Genomic DNA, 21,289 nt, shown 5'->3' on the forward strand with positions numbered 1-21,289 from the left:
GCGGGGCCTGTTGCCAGTATACAGGCCTCGGGCTTCGATTTTGCGGAGGCTATCTTCCCCTTCATGCCCCCGCAGGTCGGTTTTAAGAAGTGCCAGCGGTGTGCACGCCCGATCTCCATAACTGACCCACACAATTGGTGTTTGCAGTGTCTGGGTCCGGAGCATCGGGCGGACTCCTGCACCCGCTGTGCTACTCTTCAAAAAAGAACCCTTAAAAACCGAAGAATTCAGCAAACTCTCCTCTTCGGCACCGAGTCGGCGATGGACTCCTCACCTTCAACAGCGGTACCTCAAAAATCGGCACCGTCGTCCTCGACACCGACCGACCCCGCATCGGCGTCACTGGCGCCAGGTAAGCCGGCTAAGAAGCCTTCCTCTTCCCTCGAGCGCCCTCCGGCTACGGTGGCGACACCGTCCCTACCGGCATCGCACCGGTCCCGAAAACGCTCCGCCCCGATCTCGGTGAGTGCCTCGTCATCGGCCTCCTCATCGCCGGGGCGTGGAGCGGCATCTAAGGAACCGAAGAAAAAGAAAGCGGTTCCGATGCCACCCCTAGATGACCGTATCTCGGCCATCTTAAAGGCTCAACTCCAAGAACAGTTGAAGAAACAACTTGAACAACTGTTGCCCACTATCCTGGCACCGCTCCTTCCGGTACCAGACCGGCCCGAGCCCCGTACCGAGCCCCCGGTGTCCACCCCTTCGGTACCGGTGAACACATCCATGCCGATCCTTTCGGCCCAACAACTTCAAGGCGATCCGGTGGTTCATTCTCAGGCCACATTGGATCCTCCTCGGCACCAGGCGGTACGGCATTCTTCTCGGGACCGAGATAGATGCCGGTCGTCCTCCCCTGGTACCGTTTCGGTGCGCTCTGGAAAGTCCTTGTCCAAAACTCGCCATACCGCGCCCTCCACCCCGGTGTCTCGACCAGAAGTCAGGGACCCTGACTTATGGGAGGAAACTCCTCTCGGTACCGAGGAGGATCCCTCCTCATCTGATGAGGAACCATCGGCACCCGATGCCACCTCTAAACCAGAGCAGTCCTCATTTTCTAAATTTCTGAGAGAAATGTCTGCTGCCTTATCCCTTCCTCTGGAATCGGACTCAAAAAAGTCTCAAGCCTTTCTAGAGGCTCTAGACTTTGAGCAACCTCCTAAGGAGTTCCTCAAGCTTCCCGTGCATGACATTCTACGGGAAACGTTCTACAAAAACTTGGAAAATCCCCTCACGGTACCGGGAGCCCCCCGTAAACTGGACAACCTTTACCGTGTCATTCCCATTCCTGGATTCGACAAATCTCAATTGCCCCATGAGTCCCTTCTGGTTGAATCCACCTTAAAAAAGACTCAGGGCTCCAGTGTCTATGCCTCTACCCCTCCTGGCAGAGAAGGTAAAACCATGGACAAGTTTGGCAAGAGGCTTTACCAGAATGCCATGCTTGCAAACAGGGCAAACAACTATTCCTTCCATTTTTCCTTCTATCTGAAACATTTGGTCCAACAACTGTCTGCCCTCCAAAAGTACCTTCCTGAGCGCAAGGTCCCGCTATTCCAACAGCACATCTCTGGCCTTCTCCAAATGCGCAAGTATATGGTCCGCTCGATATACGACTCCTTCGAGCTCACCTCTCGGGCCTCTGCCATGGCCGTAGCCATGCGTCGCTTGGCCTGGCTCAGAGTCTCCGACCTGGACATCAACCACCAGGATCGTCTGGCCAACGCCCCCTGTCTCGGGGATGAGCTTTTTGGAGAGTCACTGGATTCCACCACCCAGAAACTCTCTGCCCATGAGACCAGGTGGGACACCCTGATCAAGCCGAAAAAGAAGGCACCGCCTACCCGACCCTATCGGCCACAAACATCTTATCAACGGAGATTCTCAGCCAGACCACTCAACCCGCCTCCCCAGCAATCTCGGCGACCCCGTCAACAGCAACATCATGCTCAGGCTCGATCTCAGGCCACTCAACCCTCTAAGCCTCCTCAGCCTGCTAAACAATCTCAGCCCTTTTGACTCTTCTCTCCAGGGCATAGCCAGTCATCCACCCTTGCTACCTCTTCCACAACCCATCGGAGGTCGTCTCACCATTTTCTCCAGCTGTTGGGAAGTCATCACGTCGGACCAGTGGGTCCTCAACATCATCCGCCACGGCTACTCTCTCAACTTCCAGACTCTACCTCCGGACAACCTTCCCGTAGAGTCTGCTTCAAACTCATCTCAAACCCCCCTCCTCCTGAGGGAGGTTCAATCCCTCCTCCTTCTCAATGCCATCGAAGAAGTACCTCCAGATCAAAGGGGTCAGGGATTCTACTCCCGCTACTTCCTGGTCCCCAAAAAGACGGGAGACCTCCGTCCCATTCTCGATCTAAGGGACCTCAACAAGTGTCTGGTCAAGGAGAAGTTCAGAATGCTCTCCCTTGCCACGCTTTACCCTCTTCTTTCTCAACACGACTGGCTATGTTCCCTGGACCTCAAAGAGGCCTACACTCACATCTCCATCAATCAGAATTCTCGCCGCTACCTACGGTTCCAGGTACTGCACCACCACTATCAGTACAAGGTGCTACCGTTCGGCCTAGCTTCCTCACCCAGGGTCTTCACCAAGTGCCTTATAGTGGTAGCGGCCTTCCTCAGGTCTCACAACCTCCAGGTGTTCCCCTACTTGGACGATTGGTTGGTGAAAGCACCTTCATCTCAACTCGTGCTACAAGCCACTCATCACACCATCTCTCTCCTCCACCTCCTGGGGTTCGAGATCAACTACCCCAAGTCGCACTTGCTTCCCACCCAGCGACTTCAGTTCATTGGAGCAGTTCTGGACACCACGCTCATGAGGGCCTTTCTCCCCTCCGATCGCCAGCGGACCCTGCTCCATCTCTGCCGTCAGGTACTCATGCACCCCTCCATCCCTGCCCGACAGATGATGGTCCTACTGGGTCACATGGCCTCGACGGTGCATGTCCTTCCTCTGGCACGCCTCCACCTTCGTACGCCTCAGTGGACTCTCGCCAACCAATGGTCACAGACTACGGACCTTCTTTCTCATCCCATCTCTGTGACATCATCTCTTCAGCAATCTCTCCAATGGTGGTTGAACTCCTCAAATCTTTCCAGGGGTCTGCTTTTTCATCTGCCCCCCCACTCTATGATCATCACCACAGATGCGTCCCCCTACGCGTGGGGAGCTCACCTCGGAGATCTACGCACCCAGGGTCTTTGGACCCCACAGGAGCGTCGTCATCACATCAATTTCCTGGAACTCAGGGCCATGTTCTATGCCCTCAAGGCTTTCCAACATCTCCTCTGCCCTCAAGTCCTCCTCCTTTGCACGGACAATCAAGTCGCCATGTACTACATAAACAAGCAAGGCGGCACCGGATCTCGCCTCCTTTGTTTGGAGGCTCTGCGCATCTGGACCTGGGCCACGGACCGCAATCTTTTTCTCAGGGCGGTCTATATCCAGGGCGAACAGAACTCTCTCGCCGACAATCTCAGTCGCATCCTTCAACCCCACGAGTGGACGTTGGACCCTCCGACTCTGCTCTCCATCTTTGCTCGATGGGGCACTCCGCAGGTGGACCTCTTTGCAGCACCTCACAATCATCAGCTGCCCCAATTCTGCTCCAGACTCTTCTCTCCTCACCGTCTGGCCCCGGATGCATTCCTGCTCGATTGGAGGGATCGGTTCCTGTATGCCTTCCCTCCACTTCCTCTGATGTTGCGGACCTTGTCCAAACTCCGCAAACTCCGCATGATTCTTATCGCACCTCGGTGGCCTCGCCAACACTGGTTCTCACTCCTGCTCCAGCTCAGCTCCAGGGAACCCATTCTACTTCCTGTGTTTCCTACTCTACTTACGCAACAGCATCAGTCTCTGCTACATCCCAATCTGTCTTCGCTCCACCTGACAGCTTGGTTTCTCTCGGGCTGACCTCTCCGGAGAATCTATCTCAACCGGTCCGCCTCATTTTGGACGCTTCCAGGAAACCGGCCACTCTCCAATGTTACCATCAGAAGTGGACCAGATTTTCCTCCTGGTGTCTCCAGCATCATCAAGAACCCACCTCCTTAGCGGTGGAAACTGTCTTGGAATATTTGCTCTCACTGTCCAACGCTGGCCTCAAAACTACCTCCATCAGAGTCCACCTCAGTGCCATCACTGCGTTTCATGAGCCTATTCTCGGAAAACCCCTCACGGCTCATCCTCTGGTTTCCAGATTCATGAGAGGACTCTTCAACATCAAACCGCCTCTCAAGCCTCCTCCTGTCGTCTGGGACCTGAATGTGGTTCTCTCAGCTCTCATGAAACCTCCGTTTGAGCCTCTTGCCACAACTTCTCTCAGGCTTCTTACCTGGAAGGTGCTTTTCCTAATTGCCATCACCTCTGCCAGGAGGGTTAGCGAACTGCATGCACTGGTTGCCGACCCACCTTTCACGGTTTTTCACCATGACAAGGTTGTTCTGCGTACCCACCCTAAATTCCTTCCCAAGGTGGTCTCAGCTTTTCACCTCAACCAGTCCATTGTGCTGCCCGTCTTCTTCCCTAAGCCTCACTCGCATCCTGGGGAACAGGCGTTGCACACGCTGGATTGTAAGCGTGCCCTTGCTTACTATCTTGATCGTACCAGAGCTCACCGAACAGCCCCTCAGCTCTTTTTGTCTTTCGACCCCAACCGTTTGGGTCGTCCTGTCTCCAAACGGACACTTTCAAATTGGCTTGCTGCCTGTATTGCTTTCTGCTACGCTCGGGCCGGTCTCTCACTGGAAGGAACTGTCACGGCCCACAGAGTCCGAGCTATGGCTGCTTCTGTGGCTTTCCTCCGCTCCACGCCCATCGAGGAAATCTGCAAGGCGGCCACTTGGTCCTCAGTTCACACGTTCACTACTCACTACTGTCTGGATGCGTTCTCCAGACGGGATGGACACTTCGGCCAATCTGTGTTACAAAATTTATTTTCCTAATGGCCAACCATCCCACCTCCCTCTTTGTTAGCTTGGAGGTCACCCATGTGTTAAGAATATGCTGCCTGCTTGTCCTGGGATAAATCACAGTTACTTACCGTAACAGGTGTTATCCAGGGACAGCAGGCAGATATTCTTACGTCCCACCCACCTCCCCGGGTTGGCTTCTTAGCTGGCTTATCCTAACTGGGGACCACGCACTCCTCCGTCGGGCGGGAAGGCACTCGCGCACGCGCGGTGCGGCCAACTAGAAGCTTCTAGTTAAAAAGGTCCGTACCGAGGGCTCCGTCGGTGACGTCACCCATGTGTTAAGAATATCTGCCTGCTGTCCCTGGATAACACCTGTTACGGTAAGTAACTGTGCTTTTCGGAGGTGACACGGACAAGAGGTCACAGACTGAAACTGAGTGGCAGCAGGTTCAGGACGAATGTCAGGAAGTTCTTTTTCACACAGCGTGTGCTGGGAATTTGGAATGCTCTCCCGGAAGATGTTGTGACAGAGATTACTGTTCTGGGATTCAAGCACAAGTTGAATGCACACCTTCTTGCAAATCATATTGAGGGCTATGGTATATCTGGGTCTCCAATCAGGAGTACCTAAATGGGCCGCCGCATGTGCGGATCACCGGACTGGATGGACCTCGGTCTGATCCGGTGAAGGCTTTTCTTATGTTCTTATGTTCTCTATCTTCTCTCAGTCCCTAGCTCTCCCATTTTCCATCTCACTCCTTTCCCAGCCTCCTATTTCCTTCTATCTACTCCCCATTACCACATTCCTACCACTGTACTCACTGCTCTCTCACTCATCTTGTCATCTCCCTTTTGACCTCATCCACATGGCTCACCATTTTCAGAATCCCCCCCTCTCTCTCCACTGGTCAGGCTATAACTCCCTGTCCCTTTCTTTCCATCCTCTGCCTAGCATCTTCTTCTCCCAGCTCTCTTCCCTCCTGCCCTCCCATGGGTCCATCTCTCCTCCTCTATTCCCATGGTCCAACATTTTGCTCCCTCTCTTTTTTGTTTTTCTTCTTCCCTCCCTCCTTCAAGCTGAACAATGAAATGGAGAGAAAATAAGAGAGATGCTGCATCTCTCTCCCTTCCATCCACAGGCCTAACATGTCTCTCTCCCTCCCTCCCGTCCAGCTCCAGATCCAACTTCTCTCCTTTTCTCTTCCCAACTGCCCCCATCCCATCTCTCCCCCTGCGTGCCTCCATCCCCCAGGTCCACCATTTCTCTCTTTCTCTTCCCAACAGTTCTCTCCCTTCAGACCATTGCCCACCATCTCTCTGTCCTCTGTTTCTGGCCCCATAAGCTCTCCCCCCATGCCCAGTCTGGCACTTCTTTTAATACTCTGCCCCTCTGTACTTTAAAAAAACCCCAACACAAAACAGTCTGGGAGGCTTCCTCTGCCCAGCATGTTCTCCCCCTTTCTCTCCTCACTCCTCTCCCACCACCATGTCCAATAATTCACTCTCTATCTCCCTCCCTCCTCTCTCTGCCCAACAGTTCTCCTCTCTCTTCATCTCCCCATATGCACCATCTCTTTCCCTCTCTCAGACACCCAATTCTCCCTTTTCTATTCCCTCCCTCACCTCAGCATCTCTTTCCCTCACTTCCTCACTCCCTATGGCTCATGCTCCCCTCCCTCTTTCCCTTCATTCTGTGTCCTATGTTCATGCCTCTCCCTCCTTCCTTCCACCATTTGTCCTAAGTTAGTGCTTCTGTCTTCTCAAGTCCCAAAATGCCCTTCTCCTTCCCTCCCTTCTTTGCCTCCCTCCGATGTTTATCTTCAGGCTGGCTCCCTCCTCACTGCTACAGTCATTTTTCTGCTCAGTGCCGCAGGCAGTGACTCCTATGCACCTCCAGCAGCTGATCTGGATGCCTTCTCTCTGACATCACAGGGAAAGCTTCCGGGTCAGCCAATGGAGGCACAGAGTTGCCACTTGCTACGGCTTTGAACAGAAAAACACTGCAGCAAGACGGAGGAGGGAGCCGGCCAGAAAGCAAACACCTGGGGGCGGCAGAGGATAATGTAGGCTGTGTTAGGAAAATTCATTTGTCTAGTTTTAATCAATATGTAGGATTTTATTTGGTTTCTTAGCAAAAATATATTATGAGTCGGGGTCACTACTGAAGTAGGCTGCTGCCCAGGCCTAGATTCAAAGGCGACCTCACAAGCTATATAGTGGTTTCAATAAGTATATATTTATTTAGTCAATCAATAACAGCTTACAGAAATAAATCATTCAGCATATAGCGTAACAGAAGGTGATCTCCAGGCCTGTAGATCCTCTGAAGTCTGTTCTGCTCTGTTCCCTCTAAAGGCCTGTTTTTTATACATTTCTTAGTGGCCCACACCACGTTGGCCTAAATCACATGATACATCCTTATTGGCTATTTTCCTATGCACTACTGCCTAACTACATTCATTTATTGACTAGTTTACCTGCGTCATGATATACATTCGCTCTGTTTTCTGTAAGACCTAACCTTTTCCCCGAAATGCCTCTTTATATACCATATAAACATTTCCGAGCATCAAACCCCCTCCCAGCTGTGATGTCCTAGCACATTTCTTGGTATCTGGTATTAGATGATAATTCTTGAGAATTCTATCTTCTGAGAATTCTATCTTCGGACCATGGTCTGCGTTTATCTCTTCATGGTATCTGGCTGGGTGGGCCCTGGTGCAAAACCACAGCAAACCCACAGCATCAGGACCTGTTGCTTTTTCTCTAGTTTCACTGATACAGTAGTTAATTTAACTTAAAAATAGGGCATTTCCCCATCTTTGCATACTCTCTGATAAATGGTGTGAAATATCTTTCCACAGCTAATCTACTGTTTCCATCAGCTGCAGAAATAAGATACCAGTTGCAGGGGGAGAGAAAGGTTTCTGTAGAGAGAACAGTTTCTGTGAGCTTCTGGCTTTTCCTTATCCCACTTCACCTGGTTTAATAATATCAGGACTTACAGGGATCTTCCAGAACTTCCATGCTTTACCTTCTTTCCATCTTCCTCCTCCTCTCACCCTCAAGCGGCGCTGCACAAAATGCTGCATCGCCCTTGAGCAGGGCCGCACAAAATACCTGACGGATTGGACACCCCTGGTCTAGAATGTCTTGCCTATCTACTGGAAAAGAGCTTACCAGGGTAAGTACATAATCTTCTTTTCTTGTACAATCTCACTTTATTCCAGAACCAGTAGGTTATTTTCGTCTAACCAGCAGGATTTGTAGGAAGCCTAAAACTTCAGAGATTTAAACCCCTCCCCCTCATACCTCATCACTGTGCCCAGTTCCTCAGTGTTTCTTCCTCCAAGCCAGGCTATAGGAGCTTGTCTTTTGTGCTTGTGTTTTATTTCATGTAATTTCAGTCTTTGCGTTCACAGTTTTTGCCCTCATGCTGTGGAAGTTCCCTGCAGGGACAGCTTCGATGGTGGGAGATTGCAGACCTTTGGGAAAAGTCTGTTTCTGGAGGGTTCCCTGCTTGTCAGTAAGCACTCTCAACAGCCTGCACATAAGATCAGGGCTCAGGGACCATTCCCTTGGGAGCTAGCTCACCCCAGATTCGTTCCCTAGTGGGTTGAGTGCAGGCTGCGTGGTTCCATGGAGGCAAGTCCAAGGGAGGGACATGCTGCACAGCATGTCCGAGGGTGGCAGAAGTGACCGGCCTTGGAATTCCAGCAAGTTGAGGAAGAGGACCTCCCTATGAGCTGTTTTAGCTCCATGAGGGAGCTTGAAGAGCGAAGTCAGCCGACTGAAGATCAGGATCCAAGAGCTGGAGGGACTCTACATCTCCGAAGCCCCCTTCCAGACAGCCGAAGACCCCATGCGAGAGGGGTGCATCGAGGAACAAGTCAGGGAGCTCGAGAGGTTCATCGAAGATGCCTACAGGAGAGTGGAAGAACATGAGCACGGAAATGAGGAAGACACACAGAGCAGAGGACAAGAAACATCTGACACCAAGGTAGAGGATACCCATGGAGGGACCTTGCTGGAAGAAACAAAGAACACCAAGGACACAGACCTGCGACCGACACGGAGGCTGAAAGAAGGGAAATCTGCAATCCTGGTGGGAGACTCAATCCTGAGGCACGTTGACAGTCAAATAGCAGGAGGGAGAGAGGATCGGCTAGTGACCTGTCTCCCAGGAGCAAGAACAAAGGACATCGTTGACAAGATTGAGAGAATCCTGGAAGGAGCAGAGACGGAAGAGACAGCAGTGATAGTCCACGTCGGGACGAACGATGTTACCAGGAGGGACTACAGCAAGAATGCACTGACTGAACAATTCAAGATCTTAGGAAGGAAACTGAAGATGAGGACCCAGAGGATAGCCTTCTCAGAGATCCTGCCAGTACCGAGGGCAGAAACGAAGAGGCAGACAGAGCTACAATCAATTAACGCATGGATGAGAAAATGGTGTGAAGAAGAGGGATTTCTCTTCGTGAGGAACTGGACAACGTTCTGGGGAAAGAACAAGCTTTTCAAGAATGATGGTCTACACCTGAGCAAGGCGGGAACTAGACAACTAGCAAATAACGTCAGAAGAGCGATAGAGCAAGCTTTAAACTAAGTAGTAGGGGAAAGCCGACAGTCGACCTGGTATCGACGGTTCGGGAAACAGTACCCAGTGAGGGTACTGAGGGGAAAGATTTTGGGGAAGACACAAGTGGCAAGCAACAGAATATGAACAAACAGAATATGAACAAACAAGGGAGTCAGATGAAGCGAGAGGGGGGAAAGGATGAACATACTGGAAGGGGAAGTCAAAACAGGACTGGATGATGAGAAAGAACAAGAGGAGGACACTAGGAACACGCCACAAGGGGAAGGCAATAGGAATCTACCACAAAGAGAGGACAAAAGAGACAATACTCAGGAGTTGGCAGGCCAGGAAGGGGACAGAATGAACCAGGAAATGCAAGGGAAAAGAGAAAGGAAGGGAAAATGCCAGGACTTGAACTGCATGTATACTAATGCAAGGAGCCTAAAGAACAAAATGGGGGAACTAGAAGTCATGGCCAAAAATGAGAGACTAGACATCATAGGGATCACGGAAACATGGTGGAATGAGGAAAACAAATGGGACATAGTACTGCCAGGATACAAACTCTACCGAAAAGACAGGACTTACCAGAAGGGGGGAGGAATAGCACTATACATAAGGGATACCATTCACTCAACCACTGTGGACACAGCAGAGACAAATGCCCAACTGGAGTCATTGTGGATCAAAGTACCGGGAAGCAACGGATCTGAGATAAAGATGGGATTGTTCTACCGTCCACCTGGGCAAACTGAAGCTGAAGATACAGAAATGGTAGCCGAGCTGAGAAGGGAATGCAAGAACCCAAACACCATAGTTATGGGAGATTTCAACTACCCTGGGATAGACTGGTGTCTTGGAAATTCAAAATGTGCAAAGGAAATGGAGTTCCTGGAAGCAATCCAGGACTGCTTCATGGAACAACTAGTCGAGGCACCAACGAGAGGATCAGCGACTCTGGATCTGATCCTCAATGGGCTGAAAGGCCCCGCGAAGGATGTAGAGATCATAGGACCACTAGGAACCAGTGACCACAACATGATTCAGTTCAAAGTGCAAGTAGGACTACCTATGGGAAAGAGAACCAAGGCAACAACATTTAACTTCAAGAAAGGGAACTATGATGCCATGAGACAGATGGTGAGAAAGAAGCTCAGAAACAGCTCCAAGGAAACTCGGACTGTGGAGCAAGCCTGGTCCCTATTCAAGGACACAGTAAACAAGGCGCAAAACCTATATATACCAAGATTTAGGAAAGGTTCCAAGAAGAATCAGACAAAGGACCCTGCATGGATAACCAGTGAAGTAAAGAAAGTGATAGGAGACAAGAAAAAATCATTTCAGAAGTGGTAAAAGGACAAAACTGAAGGAAACTGGAGAGAGCACAGGAAACAACAAAAAGAATGTCACCGAGTAGTCAAGAAAGCCAAGAAAGAGTATGAGGAGAGACTAGCCAAGGAAGCAAGAAATTTCAAACCATTTTTCCGATATGTGAAAGGGAAACAGCCAGCGAGGGAGGAGGTGGGGCCCCTGGATGAGGGTGACCGGAAGGGAGTGGTGAAAGAGGAAAAAGAGGTGGCTGGTAGGCTAAACAAGTTCTTCTCGTCGGTCTTTACAATAGAGGACACATCCAGTGTGCCAGAACCGGAAAAAATCTTCAGTGGAGATCAAGAGGGGAAATTATCATGCATGGAGGTAAGCCTCGAAGACGTTCTTAGGCAGGTAGATAGATTGAGAACGGACAAAGATCCGGGCCCAGACGGGATCCACCCGAGAATACTGAAAGAGCTCAGAGATGAAACAGCACAGTTACTGCAGCATATTTGCAACCTGTCCTTGAGAACAGGGGTAATCCCGGAGGACTGGAAGATAGCGAATGTTACACCGATCTTCAAAAAAGGATCGAGAGGCGACCCGGGAAACTACAGACCGGTGAGCTTAACCTCCGTTCCGGGGAAGATGGTCGAATCAATTATCAGGGAAGGTATTAATGAGCATATAGAAAAAAATAATCTGATGAGATCGAGCCAGCATGGTTTCTGTAAAGGCCGATCATGCCAGACAAATCTACTGCATTTCTTTGAGGGGATAAGTAAGCAATTGGACCAAGGTGACCCAGTAGACATTATATATCTAGATTTCCAAAAAGCCTTTGACAAGGTGCCCCATGAACGCTTACTGAAGAAACTGTGGAGTCACGGGGTGGAAGGGGACGTGTACAGATGGATCAAAAATTGGCTGGCGGGCAGGAAACAGAGGGTAGGAGTAAAGGGGCACTACTCTGACTGGATAGGGGTCACAAGTGGTGTTCCGCAAGGGTCAGTGCTGGGACCATTGCTGTTCAATATATTTATTAATGATCTAGAAACGGGGACAAAGTGCGAAGTTATCAAGTTCGCGGATGACACAAAACTCTCCAGCAGGGCCAGAACTGTTGAAGAATGCAAAGAATTGCAAAACGACCTGAACAAACTGAGTGAGTGGGCAAAAAAATGGCAGATGAGCTTCAATGTGGAGAAATGTAAGGTCTTGCACATAGGGAAGGGGAACTCCAGGTACAGCTATACGATGGGAGGGAGGGTACTCGGGGAAGGCAGCCAAGAAAAAGATCTGGGGGTATTGGTAGATAACACAATGAAGCCGGCAGCACAATGTGCAGCGGCCTCAAAAAAAGCGAACAGAATGTTGGGCATTATCAAAAAAGGTATCACTACCAGAACAAAAGAAGTTATCCTGCCACTATATCGAGCAATGGTGCGCCCACATCTAGAATACTGCGTCCAATACTGGTCGCCATACCTCAAGAAGGACATGGCAATACTCGAAAGGGTCCAGAGGAGGGCGAGGATGATAAAGGGTATGGAGAACCTTTCATATGCCGAACGGTTAGACAGGCTGGGGCTCTTTACCCTGGAGAAGTGGAGACTGAGAGGGGACATGATAGAAACTTATAAAATCATGAAAGGCATAGAGAAGGTGGAGAGGGACAGATTCTTTAGACTAGCAGGGACAACTAAAACAAGAGGTCATTCAGAAAAACTGAGAGGAGACAGATTCATAACGAATGCAAGGCGGTTCTTCTTCACTCAGAGGGTGGTGGACACCTGGAACGCGCTTCCCGGAGAGGTAATAAGACAGAGTACAATTCTGGGGTTCAAAAAGGGACTGGATGACTTCCTGGAAGCAAAGGGGATAACAGGGTACAGATAGAGGTTTACCGTACATTGAGCGAATAGGGTATGGATATTTTAGGTTAGGTAGGGAACACTTTCAGGTCATGGACCTGGGGGGGCCGCCGCGGGAGCGGACTGCCGGGCACGATGGACCCCTGGTCTGACCCGGCAGAGGCAACACTTATGTTCTTATGTTCTTATCTGCAGTGTTTTCCTGTCAGCACATGTTTCTATGAGTACCAGCTAACAGCTTGAATCAGAGATTTTTTTTTTGGGGGGGGGGTCTTTAAAAAGGGAGGTTTTAGGTGGTATAGTCCCCCACCCTATATGTCTTTGTGCGGCGATGTAGGGTTGTTGTTTTGCTCATGTGCAGATTTTGTGTTTTTCTGTGGGTTCTAATATTTTTCTGTGGCTGGGGAGAAGTAAGAACAGCGGCTATGGCTCAGCTGGCTTAGCTGGTGAGCTGTGAGGATGTTTTCTATACCAGGATTAAGTTCTACACATGTTCCAACAGTAGTTTATAAGTATTTGTTGTTTTTCCACTCCTGTTCGGAGTGTGTTATATACTGTTTTCAGTTGAAGTCATTCCTAGGTTCTGCTTGGCTATTCGGCAGACTGGATTGCTAGGGGGTGAAACTATACTGATGTACAAATTTGTTCTCAGTCTCCACCTGCTGGTAGCAGTGAGGCATATAACCCATTCGTAAGGACTATACCAGTCTACAGACTAACAGAAAGAAAATTAGCATGTAAGAACCTAATTTCTCCTTACCTCCCTAACTGTACCATTCCTTTAGGATTTTGCAACCCAAATGCATGACCTTGCATTTTTTAACATTAAATCTGCCAAATTTCAAACCATTCTTCATGCTTCGCTAGGTTCTTCCTCATATTATTTACAACCTCAGGGATGTCTACTCTATTGCAAATTTTGGTATCATCTGCAAAGAGGCAATATCATTTCAAAAATGTTAAAAAGAACAGGCCAAAAAACTGAACCTTGAGGCACACTACTGGTAATATCCCTTTCCTCAGAGTGATCTCCATTAACCACTACCCTCTGTCACCTTCCACTCAACCCATTTCTGAGCCAATCCATCACTTTGGGACCCATACTATGGGCATTCAGTCTATTTATTAGACGACTATGTGGAACACTATCAAAGGTTTTGCTAAAATCTAAATACACCACATCAGGCACACTGCCTCTATCCAATTCTTTGGTCAACCAGTCAAAAAAATTGATCAGATTTATCTGATAAGATCTGCCTCTAGAGAATCCATGTTACCTCAGGTCCTGTAATCCACTGTTCTTCAACCGCCGGTCCATGGACCGGTGCCGGTCCGCAAAAATTTCCTGCCGGTCCGTGGCCCGATGAGCTGGATACCCACGTTTCTCCCTCCCTCCTGTGAAGCAGCCGATGTTTTGCTTTCCTCCCCGCGCCGGAATAGCAGTGGCTCTATTTCCAGCCTCCAGACAGTGGCTTCCTCCCCTCCCCTCAGCTCTGTATTCTAACTTGCCTGCAGCAGTGTCAATAGGGTCAGCGCAGAGATTCAATTAGGCAGCCTTGGGGCTTTTGCTGAGTCGTGGCCATCCAAGTCTGCCTAATCGTTGTGCTGATGCTACTGACATTGCTGCAGGCAAGTTAAAACACTGAGCTGCTGCTAGTCCGGGTAAAGGAAGGTACTGGTGGGATAGAGAAGTGCCTGGCAGCAATACTTGCTTGTATGAATGCTCTTGGGTATGTTTTGGGGTTGGCCTTGCCACACTGGACTGGAAATGGAGGATGATGAAAGGGGAGCTGCTGATGTTAGGGGTGAAAGGAGAGGGGGGAGCTAGAGCTGGTTGGGGGAAGGGGGAACTGCTTCTGCTGGTCAGGGGAGTTGCCACACTAGACTGGAAATGGAGAATAGTGAAGGGGGAGCTGCTGCTGGACCTGGAGGGAGAAGAAAGAGATGCTGCTGGATTGTGGGGAGGGCAATGGAGAAGGGGGCAGAGGGAGTGAATTGGTGGATGGGGAACAGTGGACTCAAGGAGGGAGAGATGCTAATAACAGGGGGAGAACAAGGAAGGCATACAAGCCATAAGGTGGGGGGGTCCAGCAGAAAAGAATAGAGAGATGATGGCCAGAGAAGAGATCCTGTGCATGGAGTTTAGGGACAGACACAGAGGGGAATGCTGGATGAAGAAGAGATGGGGGTCACAGAAGAGCAATACTGATCACAGGGGTACAAAGGGACAAGGACGCAGAGTGTAGTGGTTTTTATTTCAATCTTAGTAGTTTGCCGGTCCACCAAATAATTCTTTTATTTCCGCCGGTCCATAGGTGTAAAAAGGTTGAAGAACACTGCTGTAATCTACTGGATTACAGAAAAGTCACTTTTCTCTGTTTTAATTTACTTATCAGTACCACATAAGTTAGACTTACCAACCTGTTTCTTCCTTACTTCCACTTTTGTGGATAAGGATCATATCTGCCCTTCTCTAGCCTTCTGGTACCACTCTCAATTCTAGAGAAGCATTGAAAAGGTTATCCAGTAAAGCCACCAGAACTTCAGCATCCTTGGATGTGTCACATCTGGCCCCCATCACTTTGTCTACCTTTAGTTTAGCTAGCTCCTCATGAACACAATCCTCTGCTTTTGTCTTCTGCGGTCCTGCTCCCAGCGCTTCAGCTGTGAACACAGAACAGAAATATTTGTTAAGCAAGTCAGACTTATCTTTATCAGCTTCTATATATTTCTTCCCTTCACCTATGAGTCTCACAATGCTACTTCTATACTCCTTCCTATCACTAATATATCTAAAAAGTCTTGTTCCCCCTCACCCCCGTTTTATCATGTCAGCTATTTTTTCTTCCATTTGCATCTTTGCTTTCCTGTCTACTTGACCAGCCTCTCTTAACTTTTCCAGATATTTTTTATCTGTCTTCCTCTTTCTGTGATCTTTTGTAGTTCGTGAAAGCTAACCACTTTTCCTTACCTTCTCAGCTACTTTTGAGAACTACAGTGGCCTTCTTTTCCTCTTTTTAGTTATTTTCCTTACAAAATGGTTTGTTGCTCTTACAATAGCTCCTTTCAGTTTTGTCCACTGCTTTCCTACTTCTTCCAGTTGTTCCCATCCAGACATCCTTCATGTAATCCCCCATACAGACAATTCCTTCATGTAATCCCCCATCTGAACAAATTTGTTTTTGTTTTAAGTCTCCAGCCTTTACTTTTGAATGAGCCCTTTCTAATTATTTAGATGCCGTTGATTCATATTTGAGTCTTAGCAACTTGATGAATTACAGATCTAAATAGAGATTGGTTTTGTGCTAGTCTGGTAAGGTCCTCCAGCATCATCTCCATGGTTGCAGGTCGCCCTCTTCACCTGGTTCCATTGATCTTTCCAAACATAATGTCACTCTTCAATGATCTTTCTCTTCTGACAGTGTGACCAAAATAGGATAGTCATAACATCATCATTTGAGCTTTAAGTGATATAGCCGGTTTGATCTCTTCCAGAATTGATTTGTTAGTTCTTCTGACGGTTCACGGCACGCATAAAATCCTTCTCCAGTACTATAGCTCAAATGAGTCAATATTCTTTCTGTTTTGTTTCCTTAGTATCCAGCTTTCATATCTGTAATTGACCACTGAGAAAATGAAGACGTGGACAAGTTCAATCTTCATTTAGAGTGTTATTTTCTTGCCTTTGAATACTTTCTCAAGAGTCTTCGTTGAAGAGAAACCAATGCTATTCTGCAGAGTATTTCTTCCCTACTAGTTGCTTCTTTGTTTACAAATAGGTGTAAAGGCGTGCGTGATTGGCCACCAAAACCGGTGCTGAATATTCTTGAAAACACAAGATTTTAAAAAATTTTGATGTTCAAGTAACCGGCCAATTCGAAGCAATTGTAGAACTTATACTTTATGGCTATAATTAAGTAGTTTTAGGATCATGGTGCAAGAGCACTCACCAGCCTCATGATGTGCTCCAATCCAGTGAGCCTGCTTAATACGCAGGGACCCACAGACACCTAAAAGTTCCAAGGATGTCACCAACCATTTTTCCAAGAAGGGTTTAAGTTCTTTATTTGTAATAGATTTGGGTAATCTGATCAATCGCAGATTATTTCTGCACAACCAGTTCTCCAGATCATCAACTTTCACCTCTAGCAGGTCCAGACGTGTGGTGGTGTGCTTGCTATGTTCCTGCAACGATTGCAGCTTGTCCTCCATCGCTCCAATTCTCTCCTGCACTGCCTTGATATCCATGGTGAGCAACAAAAGCCGCTGATCCATTATCTCCAATTTATCTAAAATTTGATGCAGTTGTTTGCCCAGGGTAAGTTCCACGGCCAATTTCATCTCAGCCATAATCTCTACTGCCCATTCTGAGTTCGGTGAGGGAGAAGCCGGCGAGGCCTCTGCCATTTTGTGTTCTCCCAGCGAGGGCTTGGACTGTCCTTTCTTTGATAATTTCGTGGCCATCCGTAGTCCAAATTGCTCGCCGACAGTCCAGGTGAGAAGGGAGAGCACTCCTGTTCTCAAAGGATGCCAGAAAACGAAGTCGCTGATGTTTATCGGCAGATTTTTGCGGAGAATTTCAGGAGCAGCTAGAACCCTGTCCTCATTGCTTCATCCCCACCGAAAGTCAAGCCCCCCAGTCTCTTTTAACCCAACCAATTGTGCCATGTACTGAAAAATGTTCTCAAGTGCAATGCATCCTGTTTTCCCCCTCTACCTATCAGTTATCCAGGCCAATATTTGTTAGTTTGATACAATATTGTACCTGGCACTCAAGTTAGGAAATAAATGCTACTTATAGCTCTGAAAATATTGCTTGCTCAAAATTTTGAAACACAGCATTCTGTATATGTAATGCACTATTAAATTGTTTTGAATATTTTAACTCATTAAAAGAGGATTCATTTGCTTTTTGAGAATAACTAATCTGTTGGTTGCATTTCTAATAGGTGGATATGGAAGCTTTTCTCACACTTACAGATGGGGACCTGAAGGAACTGGGTATTAAAACAGATGGTTCCAGACAACAAATCCTGGCAGCTATTTCTGAATTAAATGCTGGAAAGGTATGCTACAAGAAAGTGTTTGTATAATTTGGATTCCAACAGAGTTTAAGCACTATGGGGCTCATAATCGAAACATAAACACGTCTAAAAGCCTGCCCAAATCCGCACTTGGACGACCTAAAAGACAGGTCGTCCAAGCGCCGATAATCAAACCTATTTTTTGGACATATCCAGGGACTTTAAAGGCCTCTGAATGTCGCCGTGCACCCAGAACTAATAGGGATGATCTGGAGGAGTGGATAGTGGGGGATGTGGGCCAACCCTAGACTTAGTCATTCTGCAGGGATAATCGAAGATTTTATGAGACGTCCTGGATGGAACTTATATGTTGTGACTTAGATGATATAAAAACAGGTAAAAGTACCCAAAAGGTATCCAAAGTGACCAGATAACCACTGCAGAGGCAAAGTAAAGACCCCCACACACTCCCCCAGTGTTCACTGACCCCTCCCACACCCCCGCAAAGATCAGAATAAAAACGTACATACCTGTCACCAGAACATCAGCATCTAGTATAGGAAAGTCTAGTGGATCTACACACAGGTCTCTTAAATAGCCTGGGGGGTGGGCTAGTGAACCAAAGAAAGAAGGACCCAGGCCCATAAGCCATTCTTAACCACTTAAATACATTTATGGTGGTACATGTGCGCCCACCTAAAACCCCAAACCCTATTCTACTGCCATATAGGTGCCATCTGCAGCCATAAGGGCTATTGAGGTTGTAGACAGGTGAGTATAGGGTGTTCTGGGGAGCGCACCATAACCTATAAGGAAGTTCTGGTGAGATGTTTATGTGGCCCCTTTTTTGAAGTTCACAGCAGTGCCCTGTAAGGTGCCCCAATACTCTGCTGCCATGTCTACATGGCCAGTCCATCACAATGCTGGCCCCTCCCGTGTCCAAAAGGTCTTGTTCTGGGCGTTTGGGACTTGGATGAATTTTTGGTCAAGAATGTGGTACAAAGATAGATGTAGTGGTGGTCTGGATGATCAAAATGCCTGGACGTCCAGATAGATGATGTTCGGAAAAAAATTTTAGACGTACTTTTTGAGAATGGACATTTTCCCGCAGCTAACTTTGGGTGACTAGCACCCTACATCCAGATCAGACTTAGATGTATGTTTTTATCATGCCCTTCTGTGTTATAGTCAACATACTATATATACTTGAATATAAACCTAGGTATCCTTTATTCCCCCAAAAAAAGGGAGGAAAAAGGTTGACTCAAATATAAACAGGTTAGAAATTTGGGTTATCAAGGTGAGTCAATCTAAAAAGACTTATGATCCTCCCTCTCCATCAGCTATCTTGTAAGTCACTAAACATAATAAAGAGATCTATAATGCATATATCCCAAAGCTAACATATTCACAAAAAGGCCCCTACATAGAAAAATACAACTACAAGCAACCTGCTACAGTCATGACACCAGCCCAAGAGGACATTCTTGGTTTATTTTCATGTATAAACAGTAGTATTCATACAAGATTTTAATTTAATATATAGCTAATTGGTCAGATGTAAAAAGAAATATTGGCTACAATAGCTAGTGACAATACAGACAAAGAATAATGGAAGGGTGGTTTAGTGCATCAGGCTAAGAATCGGAGAAACCAGGTTCAAATCCCACTTCCACACTTCCCCCTATTTTACTAAGGCGCACTAGCTGATTTAGCTCGCACTAAATATTAGGGCATCCATAGAATATGATGGATGTGTTAGCATTTAGTGCGCGCCTTAGTAAAAGGACCCCTTTGTGATTTTGAGTAAGTCACTTAACACTCCATTGCCTCAGATAAAAGTTTAAGTTATAAGTCCTCTAGAGAGAGGGAAATAACTTTGCTTACCTCCATATTTAGTTCATTGTTATAAAGTTTTCAGTTAGTCATTTTGCTGTTATGTTGCTATTTCAACGAAAGTTATTTCTGTTGAGCTATACCTATTGTACACTGCCTTGGGTGAATCTCTTAAGGAGAGTTTACTGCACCTGAATATTATTAAGATTTATTTATTAGACTCCAAAGTTATATTTTTTCTTCTATTTTGCTATAAAATCCTCTAATAATGGCATCTAACAAGCAGAAGATGCAGGAAACTCCCGCAAAATCTACAGGAAAGATAAAAAGATTAAAAGAAGATCCACAAGCTCCTAGTGGGCTTCTTCTGCCATTGGATGCCTTAGATGTATTAGAGGTAATGGAGGATCTCAGAAACAACAATTTAATATTAATTAAAATGAGGAAAGAGATGAACATCATGAATAGTAAGTTGGACAAAGTAAACAACAGAATGGATAAGATGGAAAACAGAATAGAAAAGATTGAACATATGCAACAGGACCACAAAGAAGATCATAAGATCCTAAAAGAAATGAGTAAAAAAAAAATGACGGATCTTGAGAACAGATCAAGAAGACAGAATATAAGGATCCTTGGATTAAAGGAAGGGGCTGAAGGAAAAAATATGTTATCCTTTTTAGATGAAACAATACCAAAAATTCTTCCTATCAAATTAAAAGTGCCAATTGAAATAGAGAGAGCACACAGAATTGGAGTGAAAAAAATCTCAAAATCAAGAAAACCCAGGCCAGTAATATTAAGACTAATGAGATTTCAACATGTACTTGAAATTGTAAAAGTTGCAAAAGAAACAAAAAATCTGGCTTATAAAGATTCCAAATTACTCTTTGTCCCAGATTTTCCAAAGAGAATGTTCAGCTGAGAAAGCAGTTCCTGCAATTAAGACAACCATTAAGGGATATTGGAGCTAAATATGGGTTATATTATCCAGCATTGATGAGAGTTGCATATAAAGATATATTTCATCAATTTGAGGATCCAGAAAGACTTAAAGAGTTTCTGTCATCTCAAGAAGCAGCTATGAACTAATTATTATACTGATGGAAACTGTGACTTTGTTGTTTTTTTATTTATTTACCTCGATTTGGAAAGTTTGGAGAAATACAGAAATAACTTAACTTAATATTTTTGTTATTTAATTTCTTTGATATTAAAAATGGATATTGCAACTGATTTTTAACTGTATTGGACCCATTGGAATATTCACCATTTCAAACAGAAGATTCTACACGTGAGCAGGAAAACAGCTGATACATTAATATATTCAAATAGTCACCTGATGTCAGGGAGGGTGGATGATGAGAGGGGAGGAGAGACAGAGGAGGCCTGTGAGAGTCTTCGTTCTGGTATGGAGCCAGAGAATCTGATAATGTAGCATGGATGGAACTCTTAGACCTGCTGAATTTGATGTCAGGTTGTGAAGCTGGGGGGGGAAGAGCTCTGTTGGATATAATTTGATAAGTGCGGCAGGAATTCTTGACCAAGGGGCGGGGCTGTGGAGGTAAGCGTGATCTAGAATCTGCCTTTTATTCCTCAATGCCATTCTCATTGTTAAACTTAGGAGCACTTTACCCCGCCTCCCTCTTCCAACACAAGCGCCCCATAGACTTTGTGGGGACGGGGTGGCTTGTACATTGCTACTTGAGCGCACTCATTCTCTGCTC

At 46.9% G+C, this 21,289-nt stretch overlaps 1 protein-coding gene across 3 annotated transcripts in view; it reads left to right on the forward strand.

Moving 5' to 3' along the window:
* ANKS6 (ankyrin repeat and sterile alpha motif domain containing 6) overlaps positions 1 to 21,289 on the forward strand; it is a 277,710-nt gene that overhangs the window by 240,046 nt on the left and 16,375 nt on the right. For all 3 annotated transcript variants that reach the window (XM_033929683.1, XM_033929681.1, XM_033929682.1), the window contains exon 14: positions 17,652 to 17,768. In XM_033929683.1, the coding sequence (XP_033785574.1) occupies positions 17,652 to 17,768 (117 nt within the window). The remainder of the gene's footprint in view (positions 1 to 17,651; positions 17,769 to 21,289) is intronic.

The sequence above is a fragment of the Geotrypetes seraphini genome, chromosome 2, assembly GCF_902459505.1.
Source record: "Geotrypetes seraphini chromosome 2, aGeoSer1.1, whole genome shotgun sequence".
In the NCBI taxonomy this organism is placed as follows: Eukaryota; Metazoa; Chordata; class Amphibia; order Gymnophiona; family Dermophiidae; genus Geotrypetes; species Geotrypetes seraphini.